This window comes from Centropristis striata, chromosome 16, assembly GCF_030273125.1.
Source record: "Centropristis striata isolate RG_2023a ecotype Rhode Island chromosome 16, C.striata_1.0, whole genome shotgun sequence".
Lineage (NCBI taxonomy): Eukaryota > Metazoa > Chordata > Actinopteri > Perciformes > Serranidae > Centropristis > Centropristis striata.
The window spans coordinates 30,879,529-30,895,599 of NC_081532.1; the positions used below are offsets into that span (position 1 = coordinate 30,879,529).

Below are 16,071 nucleotides of genomic sequence, written 5' to 3' on the forward strand. Positions count from 1 at the left end.
ATGCATCTGTGGTTTCTAGAAATGTACAATGCCAACATTTATTCAGGCGACTGGTTTAATTCTGGTCTAGATTCATGAAGTTGTCTTCTAAGCAGCTCCTGGTATTGTACATTCACTCTGGGTTTTTTTTTACAGTCATATTACCATTGATTACCTGTGGATTTGTATGTTCTTATGAGAATTATTAAAGCTGTTCTGCAAGAAACAAAATTGGTTGTTTTGGAAATATTATCTTCCATAATGTCAGTTACTCTTGGGTTTATCATGCCACTAATTTAATTAGAAAAGATTGCTATATTTACATTACAGTGACCTGAATTACATTTCTCTGACATCAAACTGTGCTGTATTTATTGTATATATGCATATAGTCTTTTGAAAAAAGAAACATTATGTATTAATAGTTTTCTAAAGCATACTCTTTATAGTGTGATTTGCTCCCAAGAGGACGATTATATAGTCACACAGATATGCAGGGCACGAAACAAGACATTATGCCAGTGTACTGTATGAATATGCCTGCAAGGCTTGACATGAATGCAATTTCATGTAATTTGAATGCCTTTCATGAGGCAAGGACTCTTTTGAACTGTCTTAAAAAGCTCATCCACCATGGTAGCTGCCAGTGGCCCTGGGTACAGAGGAGTCATGTCGACAGGCCCAATTAATGATGGGGCGTCTGAGAGTGAATGAATGAGGAGCTTTGAGAGGATTCCTCCACCTTAAATCCCCCTGTGCTGCTGCTCCCAGACTGCCTGTGAAGAACAATCAAACGGCAGCAACCCCCTCCTATTTATCACTTTAAGACATTAGCCAGACATGGGCCTGAATATTAACCAGCTCCTTTTCCAGGAGAGTTCCACACCAAAGGCTGCGTGTGGCAACATACATTTTTAATCACAGGGGAAAACGAGGCCTCTCAATCGCTCTCATCCATTACTGTGTGCTTAACTCTCCACATTTTTTCTCCAGGGCTCTCAAAACAGGAAACAAGCTGTCATTGTTGTTGCTCTTTCCTTGTGGTTATTGGTTTAATTTTCAAATTGAATCAAAACTGCAACAATCGTGATTTTTATACTGCCTTTCATTCAGCAGAGAGAGTCCTTATCTCGTGCAAATTGTTTGTCAAGCAGTATCTAAGTCTCTCAGTGACTATCTTGACTTTGCTGACAGAGTTCATTTCCATGGGTTTACTGTGTGTCTTCCTGCATAGGACAACTGGGCTGAGGCAGTGGAGCGTGAGCAAGGCTTCCACAGCTTAATTGGAGTCATGTTCTCCAGAGCCTGGAGCTGCTCCTCTTCCCTGCACCGGCCTCTCTGGTGCTGGGCCTGTGGTGGGAGCAAGAAGGGTAGGGCACGGGCACCAGGCATGCAGGGAGATGATCTGTTCACCCCACCCTCTCCCTCTGGGTCCCCCCACTGTGACACATGGCACCCTGGTGACAAGGTCACTCCACTGTTGTGGCACCACAGGGGGAGCTGGCCTTATTATCAGGAGAGAAGACATTCTTAAGAAGAATCTAAAGGAGAATCTGATCTCCAATCACATTTATTCACGCATGACAAGGTTTTTTATATCCGGGAGCTTTCTTTCAAAGTATTTCAAGGATACAAATTTACTTGAAATTAGTAATAGCACAAGCCAAGCCATGAGCACAAGCCAAATATATTTTACATTTTGGTAAGAAAATATAAAAATGGATAATTTTCTGCATTAGAGACTTTAGAGGTAGACCAACAACTCCTGTGTTCTGGGAGGTAAAATGAATATCAATGGAGTCTGACAGACAGATGGACGGACGGACAGACAGACAGACAGACAGACAGACAGACAGACAGACAGACAGATGGACAGACAGACAGACGGACAGATGGATAGATAGATAGATAGATAGATAGATAGATAGATAGATAGATAGATAGATAGATAGATAGATAGATAGATAGATAGATAGATAGAAAATAAAAAAATAAACTCCCTAAAATATATAAAATAGCTAAAATGCCAGAAGGTAATAAAAATAATAGAAAAAACTTAACAATAAATAAAAGCAGCATTCATACTGACATTCTGTTAGTTATTGCACAACCATGATCAGAAAACATTTTTTTTTGTGTTGGTTAATTCTTTGTACTGAAGTTGGAAAAAAAATGTTCTTGAACCTGTTTTTACCTGATGGCCTTAATTATGTCCTCAGCCTTTTCCAGCTCCCTCCGTTTAACCGTAAAAAGGACTGTCTGATGGTAGGGCAGAGCGGTGAAAATATTCCAAACAAAGTATAAAATTAAAGTGATATATATTTTTTCTAGGCTTAAATACGTTTTGCTGCTACCCCAGTTCACAGCAGTATTAGCCTTCCTGCCGTTACTCATGCCTGCTTTTCCAAACTAAACCATCTACTGTAGTAATACACTGACTATGAATCTCACACAACCCAACTTCAATAAATCTGAACTATCCCTTTAAGAAGTTAAAAAGCTTTCTTAGAAATAATTCTTCAGTCTGTGTCTCATTTGTTTAGGTAACCATTTATTAATCACTGTTTAGTCAGTAAATTACAGAAATCAGTTAAATGAGGTACACCATGCATGAGCTGGCACTGCACTGCCAGCATGTATCAATCTCAATCTCTCTCACAGTGTAAGAAAGTGAAAACTAAGGAAAGTCATTTTGTGCCCAATGAAAGTTTTCCTCTGGAAATTTTGCCTTCCATTAAGAATCAAATTATGCACTGGACCAGTGCTCTCTATAAAGTCCACCCCCTCGAAATACACACACTTCTAATTTGTGATTTATTATGTTCTTGATGTGTTCGGAGCATTGGTGTGCTGGTGAGTGAAAGGAGGTTTATCCACTCCACAGTGGGTACATTATGTGTGTGTGTGTGTGTGTGTGTGTGTTGTTTGTGTGTGTTTTATGTGTATTTACCAGTGCATATGTGTCACAGAGGGAGGTGAAGCCATCATTCACTGCTATGGGTCAGCCCACACACACGACAGCAGGTGACCGGTGTCAGACAGGAGAGGTCACAGGCCTGCCGTCTGCACTTTCTCCCAGTGTATACAGCATAAAATCCTGCAGACAACCAGGCAAAAAATCTGACTATAAGTCTGAAGTCAGAAGCTAAATGTGCAGGCTTACTTAGCTGGACGGCTCTTTGCCTGATGTGTTTTCTCTGTCCCGCTCTCCTCTCTCACTGTTTCACTTTCTTCATTGTCCCTATTTCTCCAGAACTTAGACAGCACGTAGCCTTTCTTCCTAGCTCGTCTGTCTGCATGGGCCCTGATGACGGTGAAGTCTGGAGGCAGTGTTTTTGAACATCTTTCAGCCTGGCTACTCTCTGTGGGAGTCCTCTGACTTGAAGGTACTACCTTATTTGTCTAATGCGTGATGCACATTTGACATTCACCTGTGTGTGTGTGTGTGTGTGTGTGTGTGTGTGTGTTTGTGTGTGTGTGTGTGTGTGTGGACCTTATTCTTGTGTTCATAGGCCCATTACTTAAATAGATAAAATGCATTTCATCTCTGTAACGCCTAAGGGCTGTTTTTCCTTGATTGCATTACAATCATAGTAAGATTTCCCTCATTAGTAGTAAGCAGACAGGGAATTTCATTTTTCTTTTCCAGCGTAAAATGTAGCTTGTTTTGTTTTTATTTTTCAGGGAGGATAAAATCTGCGGGATGAAGATTAGCTATGAAGTTTTACGTAGGGAACCTTTGTACTAGCCTCTCCATTGTGGGAAAAGGGCATTGATAGGAAGGCAGATATAGCTGATCAATAAGTAGTGCAGTTTCCTCCCCAGGCCTTCTTTCATATCTCTCTCTTGTTTGTGTTTTGAAGGGGTCGGGGGTAGGGTCTGGTAAAGTGGTGGCGTGGGCGGGCTTGTGCCCCTTTATCAATCAGGATTTTAATTACACACGTCTAGGGCGACAGCTAGATTAGAAACCAATCGACGCTATCGGCCACAAAATCTAATTACTGTTTATTGACAGATAAGGGCAGGCCCCCTTCACTTTTCCAAATAAGATAAACCTCCCCCCTCGTACACAATGAAGAGCAGCTCATACTGTCCATGAAAGACTCTATGATAAGTAAACCCCCACCGGAGAATTCCTCTATGCTTATGGAGAGACGTTACCTCTATGGACTTCTCTGTTATAGATGACACAGGATCAGTGTGAGGGAGCCAAATTACACCTCTCCTTTAAACTGCATGAGCTTTGTAATAGAAGAAGCCTTTTGCTAATACAGTACATGTGTGCTCAGGTTTTACTTTTTTTCCACTCTTGTTGGAGCTCAGCCTTTAAAGGGATGATACATATTTTTTTTAAATGGGGGTTTATGAGGTGCTTATCCACAGTCAGTGTATTAGCTACAGTAGATGGCTGTTGGAACGCCCCCAGTATGGAGAAGCAAGCAGGTGTACTGACACAGCAATGTACTAACAGCAATGTGCTGCTATGGACAGGGGTAGCAGCAAAACTTATGTGAGCAATCAAAAAAAAAAAACACCTTAAAAAACAATCAATAGGCACGTTTTCATAGGCACTTTCCCTCTAGTGAGTCGCTATGGGTGTGTCTTGGGAGAGAAGATCTGGCCAAGATCCGCCCAACTTCACTGGTTAGCGGCTGGTTAGCGGCTCAGAAAGTACCTGCCTCGGGTAGGTACTTTCTGAGCTGCTACTGAGCCGCTACTAACTAGTCAACGCTGCTTGGATACGGTTGAGGCGGGATATGACGCAAGTAGAACTCGACACATCCACAATTATTATTATTTCATTCTCCTCATCAATGGCTCGCATCTTTGTCTGGTGCACGGTCTCCAAAACCAGGCGTACAAACACGACAAACAGTAACACAGAAACCATCTCCTCTCCTTCCATGTTGATGTCCCGACTGTTTGGACTTGCCGCGTCGGTCTGTTGTCAGTGTCTCGTCATTGACGTCACGGTCAAAATTGTCACTGAATAATCAGGTAAGTGTTGCAGTAGCTAGCCGCTACAAAAGTACTTGTATGGGAACAGAGGCTGAGGGGAACTCACTAGTAGGCGGAGCCATAACACTCAGCAGCTTTCCAAAGGGTACTCAGAAAGTACTCAGTGGAAACACGCCTAATATCAGTTTGGGTGAAGCTTATATGAAGAATATTTTTACTGCTTTGCCTTGCAGTCAGACAGTCCTGTTTACATAAGTACGTCTAAGGCAGCGGTAGACCAGGAACTCCCATGTTGTGTGAGGTAAAATTACTGTTTTCGTCAATGGAGTCTGGTGTAAAGAGAGCATAGCCAAGAGCTCCTGTGTAAATTCACAGACAGATTATCTGACGGGAAGGTAAGGCAGTGAAAACATTTTAAATAAAGCGTATACACTTAAACTGATGTTGACTCTTTGAGGTGTTTAAGGGCGATTTCACAACCCAAAGTTTAGTCAGTTTTAATTTAACTCTGGTGCGGTTAAATCCTTGTTACGGTTTGTTTAGTTGCTTGTGAATGCTCCTTTACATAGTAGTACGAACAGAATCTGACCAAATTACAGGAAATGAACCAAAATGCAGTGGATTGTGGGCTACCTGCGCAGCGACATGTACACAGAAAGCATAAAGATGACATTTGTGTCCTTCAGTTTCACTCTGTAGGCTAACACTGAGCTAAAGCTAATTTGTCATTGCAGAATTATCAACATACGGCTCAAAAGCAATTTGTGGTAGGAGAGCATCAAGGCTCAACTTCTGTGATTCTACAGCTGTCTGATCGCAGCACATCATCTGTGGAAATAATGGATCAACACATTATTTTAATTTGGTCCGATTACATTTCTGCACTATGAAAGCAAACCAAACTAAATACAAATCAAACCAAATGAATCAATTTCACTCTGTTTCGGACTAACGAGCTAACTAACTAACTAAGCGACCTAAAATGCGTTTTGCTGCTGCAGAACTTTGCTATTACTCCTACGCTTCTCCAAACTGGGGCCAATCACCATCTACCATAAGTAATACACTAACTATGGATAAATACCTCATACGACCCCAACTCATAAAACCCGTACTATCCCTTTAACCTCATGTTACATAAACTCCTTTTCCTCCTTTTCACATAAACTCCTTTCCTCCTTTTTCTAAGTTACTCATAAATCTTCTCAATGTCTTAATGATGAGTAATGAGTGACCCTTGACCCTGCCGCGTGCACACAGGTGAACCCTCCTGTAGACACACGTCTCCCCTGACTACAGTCCATTCTCGTCCTTCCCTCTCTGAGCTCCAAACTGCCCCCAACACCCTACACACCCTCACCCATATCAGCCATTTTACAGCCTCCGTCACCGCGCAATGCACTTTTCCTTTAAAGCCGAGAATCTGCCTCAGGTAAATATGGAGTAAATGATTGGATTATTGTTCTTTCATTTGGCTGTGTAGTAATGGCTGGATTATAAACATTGCGGAGTATAGATTTCCTGTCAGATCCTATTAATCAGACATCCTTATCTCATTTCCAGACTGCCGCTGCACCCAGTGCTGCCATCTCCCAGCCAGGGAGTCTGGGAGAGCATGGGGAAGCCATGGACGTGCGTGCACACACACATGTAGACATAAACATAAACAGACAGACAACCAGACACACACATATGGGTTAGAGAGAGAGAGAGAGAGAGAGACAGAGAGACTGTTGTCACCCAGCACAGCACAGGCACTCCAAAGTCCATTCGAAGATTTCAAAAACCACTTAGGCCCCCTGTCCATATTTGTTAAGCAAGTAAATCTAAGGGCTACGGCGCACTGAATTCAAAGAGAGAGAAGAGACAGCAATGTAGAGAGCATGAGAGAGAGGGGGAAAGGGAGAAAGATGTCTCCTAAATGAAATTTAGTTGAGGGTGGGATGGAGGGTGGCTGACAGCAGGTGGAGGGAGAGAGGCTTTGGACTCTCTGATTTGGTTTGAATCGCGCAGAGAAAAATGTTTGGGTTTGAATTATGCAGCATTTTTGACCACGGCTTGAGATTGATGCCTGATTCATCTGATGCTTGGACATCATATCAGTGGTTGTGTCTGATATGTTTCATGTTTTTCTGCCTCTGCCTGCCTCTCTGCCTCTTCACTGAATTTCTTTTCACTGGATTACCAACACTGTAATTGGGTTAGGGAGCTGTGTGGACCAGTAACTGCCGCACAGGCATGCTTTTGATGGAATCCATCAAAACTCACCGCACAACTACGGAAAGTCAACAAAACTGATATTGCAAAATGTAAGGTACATGCACAGCCCTATGTAAGTGGTGACATTGATTCAACAAACAAAAATCTGAACGTGTGTGTGAGTTTTCGTTCATTTAATTATTTAAAAATACCATTCAAGTTCAGCCATCAAATTACAATAGCAGGCAGGGGAAAACACAAGGAATTTGCTCTTATAGACCACAGTGTTATTGGCCATTGTCATAATTTATTTATTGGTGACATTCAGAAAACCATAAGAAAACCTCATGAAATTACATTTGATATGTATATGAACCCATGTATACAATACACAAGTGTATATTGGTGTATATAGATTATATTGCATTGGCAGTAACAAGTAATTTTTACTCTTCTGTGCGTAAAAAACACATTTTTATTTAAATTCAGGCTGCAACTAACTGACTTGTAATAATCTACCACTTATTTTCTTGGTTAATCAACAAATTTTTAAAGTCCCCCCCTGTGTTTTTCTTATGTTTATGTGCCTTAAAATATCTGACTTTGACTATACTGACTTGTATCTGTGCAAAGTTTGTCCTTTTGGAGACATGTTTTGACATTCTGAGCTCTTCCATCCAAATGAGATTCAAACTTACATCGAGCAAGCTAGGTTAGGTACGTCACAACTTCGAGAGCCAATCAGAAACCAGAAAAGAAACCTGAAACCTCCAGTGCAGAGGAGATTTGTCAGAGAGTAAAAAAACACGCTGACATATGATTTCACAACCACTATGTAGGTCAGCTACAGCCAGTTACAAGTTAACAAACATGGTAAAAACCAATTAAAGATGCTAATTACACTTACCATTGGGATACATCTGCAGATCCCTCATCTAAGTGTAGGTCTGAGTAAGGATTTATGACTGAATCTCCATGTTTTCTCTAATGCTACCATCTTGATGCACACTGCTCTTTCACTGGTCAACCTAGTGCAAGCAACAATGGTAGGTGGAGTCAACTTCCAGAATTTCTCAGTAAGAAATTTTCATTTTACTTGTACTTTTTTATGTGGGAAAACCATGTTAAACAAATTATAAATCACGGCAAAGTATTTCAGATCCGTAAAACGTGTCAGAAAAATGTTGAAAATAGTGAAAAATGTCCGTCACAATTTCCTGAAGTCCACAATGAGGTCTCTGAATTGCTTGTTTTGTCTGATCAGCAGTCCAGTTTAGAATGATACATAAAAAACAAAGGCATAAAAACATAATATTTAGAACCTAGAAATTACATTTTTGATTTATGATGACTCAAAAACAGTTGCAGATTGATTTTCAATTGACCAACTAATTGATTGACTAATTGTTCAGCTCTACTTTGGACTACATTAAGCAAAAACCTTAAGCGTACACTGAAATAAAGATTCTATAACTCCATAAAATCCCTCAAAAAAATCCCAACGATATTATGTATTACAGCCATCCATCTCATGGCTCCTAGAGAGGATTGTTTATGTTACCCAATAAAAAAAATCATGTATGAATTCATAAATTTAGCGATATTCTCCTTCACTGACTGGATAATCTTTCTGTGGGTGGTTGAGAGCTGCTGACTCGTAGTTAATGCAGCTAACAGAGGGAACTGAACAGGACCGCTGTTGTCATTCCTTAGTGCTGAAGCGCTGTGCCATTACATTTATAGATTTTCTCTTTGATGGGATAATTTGGTCTTTATATCTCTCACAAATGAAGTGATCCTCAGTGCTCCTTGCGCAGCTCAATGTGCAGGTCCCATTTTCAAATACAGTTAATTGCATTCGAAAAGAATCAATGATACTTTCACGGTGACAATATCATTCTTTTAATGTCACTTAATTTCCTCAGTGAAATGATTACATCAATAGCCTGGAACCCATTTCTATCTTTCAGCATGAATTAATCTATTAAGGACAATAATTACACGTTTGTAATGGATAGGTTTTTGTGCTCAGGAGTAAATCCAGTGGAGTCTCCATTGTGCGACCGGTTGTTGGCACTGTCCTGACTGTCATTCATTCAGTTTATGAATTACACTATCACCCTGGGAAAAAATCAAATAAATAAGAGGCACCTCTGCTGCAGCTCCTTGGTGGCCTTGTTGTGAGATAGCCCTCCCTCTAGTGGAGATGATAGAGTTGGTTACTGCTGTCAGCTGGCTTCATGCTCTGCTCCACAGCTGAGGCAGTCAGTCAATGATGGAGAATGTAAAAATGTGTGGAGCAAAACCTGTCAGGAGACAGGATAAAACAGAGATTATATAAACAATTTAAATCTTTTTTTAATTGCATTTCTTAAATGAAAAAGCCACTAAAAGTTGTGGTGTTGGGTGTATACTGCTGATACATGTTTTAATTGTTTTAACATGGTGATGTTTCTGATGTAGGCTATGCCATAACAGTTGATCCCAAAATAGGGCCGGAGGGTCATGCAGAGGGGAACTATGGAGGCTAGTAGTAAGTTTAATTTCACTGCACATGCATTCATTGTTTCTTCCTTTCTCATAGTGTTCTTTACACTGCAGAAAATACATACCAAACTACATTGGAAAAAATAAATATATTTATTTATGTAGATAACCTCCAAATCAGATGGAGTTTGTGGAGTTTGTGAAGGCCTTGGTTATGTGATACAGCCACTGTGATCTCTGCAGCAGACGCAACACAGCTATTATCCTGTTATTTATTCATCAATAGTGGAAACCAACCGACTGCCGTGGTGTTCAACCTTTTCACGTCTGCTGTCACCTGCCCGTTTTCTCAGGTGAAAATGTATCCGCAACACCTCGGGGGTGATGAGCACAGAGAGAGACAGAGAGAGAGAAAGGCGAAATAAACCAAATTAAAAGCCTCTGACAGAACTTCAAACAGGTGTACAAGCACATACCGGAACCTAAAATAACACCGAGTGAGTTTCTTCCCGGCTGTTACAAAGCAGTCAAATAAAATATTAATGCTTTCAATAATAAATATGCTTAAAATTCTGCAGAATATTTTTTCTCTCTCACTTAAACAAATATTGGCGTTCAAGTCACGGGACACACACGCGGAACATTTCCTCGTTCCTTGCTTGGATCCCATCTGACCCCGCTCCCCGGGTCCTGCTGCCGCTGGAGGTGTTTGGTTTAGCCACAGGGCGCGCGCCGGAGGAGGAGTTGATAGTGTGGCTGCAGTGTGTGCCACTTAAACGGTGCGCTCAGACACACAGAGCCACAGCACCATCACCACCACAACCTGGAGACACCACCTCTACTGTGCGCTGTGCTCAGCCGGGGATGTGACATCACTTTGTCCGAGTAAGGTACACCACACATTCATCAGGTTTATCTTCCTGCTATACACTGCTCCAGTTTTTTTTTAAGTTTTTTTTTTAAAAGTTTAAACATTGTTGTGCTATTTTAAAATTGAGCCTCGACGCACCTGTAGCTACTGTAAATGACATCAGTGTGCACGCGGCTTAGCTCTAATTGAGGCATGTGGAGTGTGCGCGCGGACCTGCTACACTGTACCTGTTCCTCTGGGAACGGTGACTGAATTACGTTATCGATTGGACCATTACTGTATGCATGAAGAGGTTAAATATGGCGACATTACAAGGCCTAGTTGTCTGTTTATTTCCAGAGGAATGCTGAGGTAAAATTGTTAAATGGAATTAACCACTAACAGTGCAGAATTATTTGCTAATTATAATTTTAAAAAGTAGTTTATTTTATGCTGTCTTCTTATTTACATCAACAGACTTTATTTGCATTTTGTATACAATTTAAATGGCAGTCACAAAGTTGATTAAAACAACATTATCAGACCATGGAAAACATTAGTTAGTGTATGAGAATAAAATTGTTATGATTTTATGACACTAATTAACTGGCTTAAAGTTAGTTGCTCATGTGACCTACTGTAAAGTAAGTTGTTTTCTTTGGCAAGTAAATTTACTGGTGCTTTTCATATATACAATACATGTAAACAAACAGACACACACATGGACATGTGAGCTGTACAGACAGAATAAATGCAGATATGTCTGATATAGGGCTGGGCAATATGGAGAAAATCAAATATCACAATATCTTTGACAAATACATTGATATGGATATTGTAATGGTGTTGTAGGGTTGGCTGTTTTTACAGAATAGGAAATGACAACATTTAAGCCATATTCTGACATTCAAAATCTAAAACTATATCAAGTCCCATATAATGAAATCAATTTAATAATGATGTAATACAAAGGCCTATTCTGATGCCATAAAAAAACAAAATCTCAATCATGGAAACAAAAAAAATTAACATATTAGATTATCATCTCAGGTTGTCATACTCCACCAACTTTGTCATGCTATGAGTGATCGAGTGTTAGCCCAGCGCTGCACTATTCTTTATTTGTATCAGATCCCTTCCTGTCAAATCAACTGTCACATGCCGTGACTTTTTTTCATAACAGACCTGATAAGAAGCGACGATAGCAGCAGCAGGGCTTTCATAGCTCACACTATGTGACAAAAGTCTGTGTGGTGTCAGTTCGAAAAGCCCTGGGGGGCCAAAAGGAAAATATGCAGAAAGGTGATTTATCAAGCGAAGGCGTTTATCAGCATGAAAGACAGCACGCAGGTTAGATATCAGGATAATATTGCAGTCTGTCATGAAAAAGGACAACCTCTTGTGAGTCTCTGTTGAAATCATGCTGGATCAGCTATTTGTGCTGCTAGAATTATGTTGTGATTAGTGCAGTGATATGACTCAAAATAAAGGATGGTTCGACAGCTATTGTTCTTGAAATATTTTTAAAAATATTGTTACATTCCAAATGAGATAGAATGAAGTGCAACAATTTGAATAAATAGCTCCAAAGACTTCTAATGAAAAAGGAAGTAAAATATAATATACTTTGTCTTGTTTGTGCCCTGTGAGCTGTACAGATATCCCTCATTTTTTTCCTTTGTCCTGTATTTTGTGCCTTATTGAAGTATGAGAACTTTGTTTGATAGTGATTTTATTCCCTCTTTAAGGAATTAAACTGACAGGTGTTTGATTTGGCATCAATCTTAATTGGATTTTCATTTATTTAGTCATTTGTTTTTGTCAGAAAAAGAGAGCAGATGCTGTGTGATCTGTGCCACTGTGGAGGCACTCTTGCTGCACATCAATAGGCCTGTGATGATCAATAGGGATTGCGTGATGTTTTTGCATTGATTATAGAAACGTGAGCCGATGAATGGAACTGGATTCCTCTCCAAGGGTTATACTGTTCCTGTTGAGCAGAGAAAAACCAGAGAGCAGCAGAGCGACCTAACACACCTTTTTGCACCGAATCTGCTGGTAGATCTTGACTCCTCCTCACTCACTCTTATTTTTACTCAAGTAGCTGAAGACAGGCACCTTCAGTGAGTTTTCTAAGAAGTGGGCAAGCTGCTGTTTCTCTCTCTGCCTGACTCAGCCAAGTGTCAGCCATTGTCGGACTGCTCATTTCTCCAATAAGATGCCATGGTAAGCTCTGTTCTTATAATGTGGGGATACAGTAACATGGAGACCCTCACTGACTGTGAAATGGTATCTGCATTCTCGGCATTCTTACTGAGCTTGATCAACAGTGAAACACAGGCGGTTCTAAAGCTGGGGTTAGAGAAGACAGAGCTGGATTTTCCGCTGCTTTAGAAGCTGATGGGCTTCCAGAATATGAGTTATGGCTTGAGATCATCTCTCACAGGCAGTGAAAGGTTCACAATGGTACCTCACATGTAACACCCGCAAATGGAGCTCGCGACACAGCTCAATAAATACATTTACTGTCCTTAGTGGTTTGAAAGCTATTGCTTTTTGAAAGTGAAGTGCTGCAGATGCACTCGACTGCTTGCTGGAGCTTCTAAAGTGTGGCTTAGGCTGGTGTCAGACTTGACTTTATTATGTTTTATATAACAGTGCAGGATACATTTTGATATGTTGAAAAATGCAAAGATAAAGTAGATACAGGAAGTTTTTATGTTGTCAAGTTCTTAGCTGTCTGCTGCTTGGTGAAGTTCTCTGTTGCTGTGTGAAGGCATTTTGCTTTGGCTTTGTTTGATATGATTGCAATGTGTGTTAAATTCATGTAGAAAAAATATGTAGAAACTGAGAAAAAATGTTGCTATTTGCAAATTCATTCAATCTAAATAACAAAATGTTAATTAAAATGTAAACGACTTAAAATGCAATAAATGTTGCATTAAAGTTAATACAGAAATAAAGAAATCAAGCTTTCTTTTTAATACAAATGCTAAAAAAAATAAAAATCTTTTTTTTATTTTTAAAATCTATCTTTACGTGTCAATGGGAGTTTTTAACATTCACAATTCAGAAAGTATTTTTATTTAATTGAAATGGAAACTTTGACTGTGCTCCCAGTTGCGTCTGTGTTGTTCATGCGATAGGTTGTTTTGTCTGTGTGTGTGTGCGTGTGTGTGAGAGCTGTGTGTGTGTGTGCGTGTGTGTGTGTGTGTGTGTTGTATCTGTGCGAGTGAGCGCTCGGATCCCTCCTCCCCGGTGCTCCGCCGGCCCCTCTGTCGCTTTAAGTCCTGCCCCTCGGAGCCAGCCAACAGCAGCTGTTCCATATTCATCAAGCCCTTGAGTCTTAAAGAGCCCTATCCCGACCATGGAAAGAGTCATTCCCATCGCTCGCGCTCTCATGCTCTCTCCATCTTAGCGCTCATCCCGCTGCTGCCTGCGCTTCTCTCTGTCTCACCCCCCTTTACCTCTCCGTCTATCCGTCCCTCCTCCCTCCACTCTCTCTCTCCCCCTCTCTCTCTCTCTCTCTCTCTGACATACACACACTTTCACTTACATACACTCAGACACACTCCCCCTCTCTCTCCTATACATAAACACGCACATACACAACACACATGCTCGCGCACACACGCCGGTCCAACATACCTGTGCAGGCTGGGGGGAGCGGTGCTGGTGCTGGAGGGGGCTTTCGGCAGCGTTGTCTCTGAGGGTGCTGTGCCATCATTTGGGGAAGAAGCGGGTCTCAATTGTTTCCTCTTTCCTCTTCCTCTCATTCCTGGAATGCTAAAACTGGACTGATGGACATTTCAGAACTTTGTCTTCCAGACCCTCTCAGCTATCATAACCAGTAGGTGCACTCTTTCTTTTTCCTTCTTTCACTTTTAACCCTCTCTGTTGTGATGCACTTTTATGTCTTTGCTCTCTTCCTCTTTTTTTTTTTAACCCTCTTCTGCTCTAGTTTTGTTTCCTAGTCTAGGCACTGAACTTTTTCTTGTTTTAGCAGTGATCTCATGGCTTCTCTTAAAAATGCACTTTCTCTTGTTCATTGTTTTAAGGGCTCTTAAATCATGTAGGACTTGACAGTATAGAGCAACAGGACAGGTGCAATTGTGTACGTGTGTGCGTGAGTGTGTAGATTTTTTTTTTCTTTCTGTATGAGCACATCTATATGCCAGTCTTTATAAATTTCATTCAGAGCATGGCTGATTGATTTAGCGCGCCCCTCTGTAAAGTGTGTATTATTTTCCTAAAGAATTTGGGGTACCTGTCCAGTTGGGTTAGGAGGTTGTTTGCTGATGGCTTTGTTCCTACATCGGGCCGCCCAGGGAGAGAATAATATTTTAAGGAGATGAGATTAAAACGAATCCGTGGAATTGGAGAGGATAAATTACACAGTGTAATATTTGTAGCCAGAGAAAGAGGAATAAAAGGAGCCTGTAACCTCAGTGGGGTGGCAGGTCTGTCCCAGCCAGCGGCAGCCCAGCTCTGCTGCTGCTGGGACACCCAGCACACTCTCACTTCCAGCCACAGCTTGATACAAAAAAAATCTCAAGTTGTGGAAAAATATATTTAATTTTATTTATTGGGAACAGTTTTACGGTACAATATTAATTTATTTACTTCATCGTGTCCCTGTTAATGTGTAAAAAAACATTTCAAACATTTCATTAGTCCAAATATTTGTTTCAATTTATAGGTCATTTTACCAGTCTGTATTATATTATATATAAAATGTTAAATAAATATTATTGATAAAGTGTTATTTATGTAAAAGTCGTGCTTTGTGGAATATCAGATGTTTAGAGAATTTAAATAACATGTTAAAGTTAGCTGATATCTCAGAGCATTTAAACAATTTAAATTTTTTATTGTGTTTCATGTAAAATGTCCAGAATATTCCCATTACAATTTGGCATTCTTGTAATCTTATAAGTGATCTTTTTGTGTGCTGAGCATTATTTAATGGTTCCATAATTGAGGATTTTACTTAAAAAATTAAAAAAAAAATTATTAGATTTCAAAGCACTACATGCAGTAAAAAACTGAACAGGAAAGTGTAAAGTCAGACACCTGAGTGTTGTGAGTGTGAGACTTGAAACATTTGTTTACAGATATTCTTACTTTATTCTACTTTTAATCACTGAAATTCAAAAACATAATTCTAGAAAATGTTTTAATATCTTAGACATATGTGTAATAATCTGCTTAGTTTTTCCTTTAAAATGGAGAATGCAACTTCACTTCTCTCTCTTTATGCACTTTAATACAAAATGACACAAACAGCAGAAACAGAGTGCAACACGTCAGGTATTATATGTTCAAGTGTATTTATATTTTTCATTGTAGTATTTCCCTGAAAGTATTCCTTAAATCAAAACTACTATATTTAGAATTGAGTTTTTAAGCAGATCTTTACCTATCAAATCTGTACATTGATATTTTTAATATGTTATGTTTCTTAACTGTTATGAGATATTTTCATTTTCTAAATACTTTACCTTCAAATACACTTTCCAACACATTTAAAATCAGAGTCATTGCAATGAGGAGAAACATTGCTAAACATGAAAACATTTTCACTTCTGTTGGAAATC

At 39.9% G+C, this 16,071-nt stretch overlaps 1 protein-coding gene and 1 long non-coding RNA gene across 4 annotated transcripts in view; one reads left to right on the forward strand and one right to left on the reverse strand.

The window, feature by feature from the left end:
• Nucleotides 1-2,941: 2,941 nt before the first annotated feature.
• On the reverse strand, nucleotides 2,942-10,199 carry LOC131987681 (uncharacterized). Its single transcript, XR_009395821.1, has 3 exons — nucleotides 9,922-10,199; nucleotides 9,289-9,443; nucleotides 2,942-3,076 (listed from the first exon to the last, which is right to left on the reverse strand). It is a non-coding gene; the product is annotated as an uncharacterized LOC131987681 (long non-coding RNA).
• A 4,063-nt stretch (nucleotides 10,200-14,262) lies between these two features.
• Nucleotides 14,263-16,071, forward strand: part of esrrb (estrogen-related receptor beta) — a 42,477-nt gene continuing 40,668 nt past the window's right edge. For all 3 annotated transcript variants that reach the window (XM_059354075.1, XM_059354074.1, XM_059354076.1), the window contains exon 1: nucleotides 14,263-14,324. In XM_059354075.1, coding sequence (XP_059210058.1) covers nucleotides 14,275-14,324 — 50 coding nt within the window. In that variant the 5' untranslated portion in view covers nucleotides 14,263-14,274. The remainder of the gene's footprint in view (nucleotides 14,325-16,071) is intronic.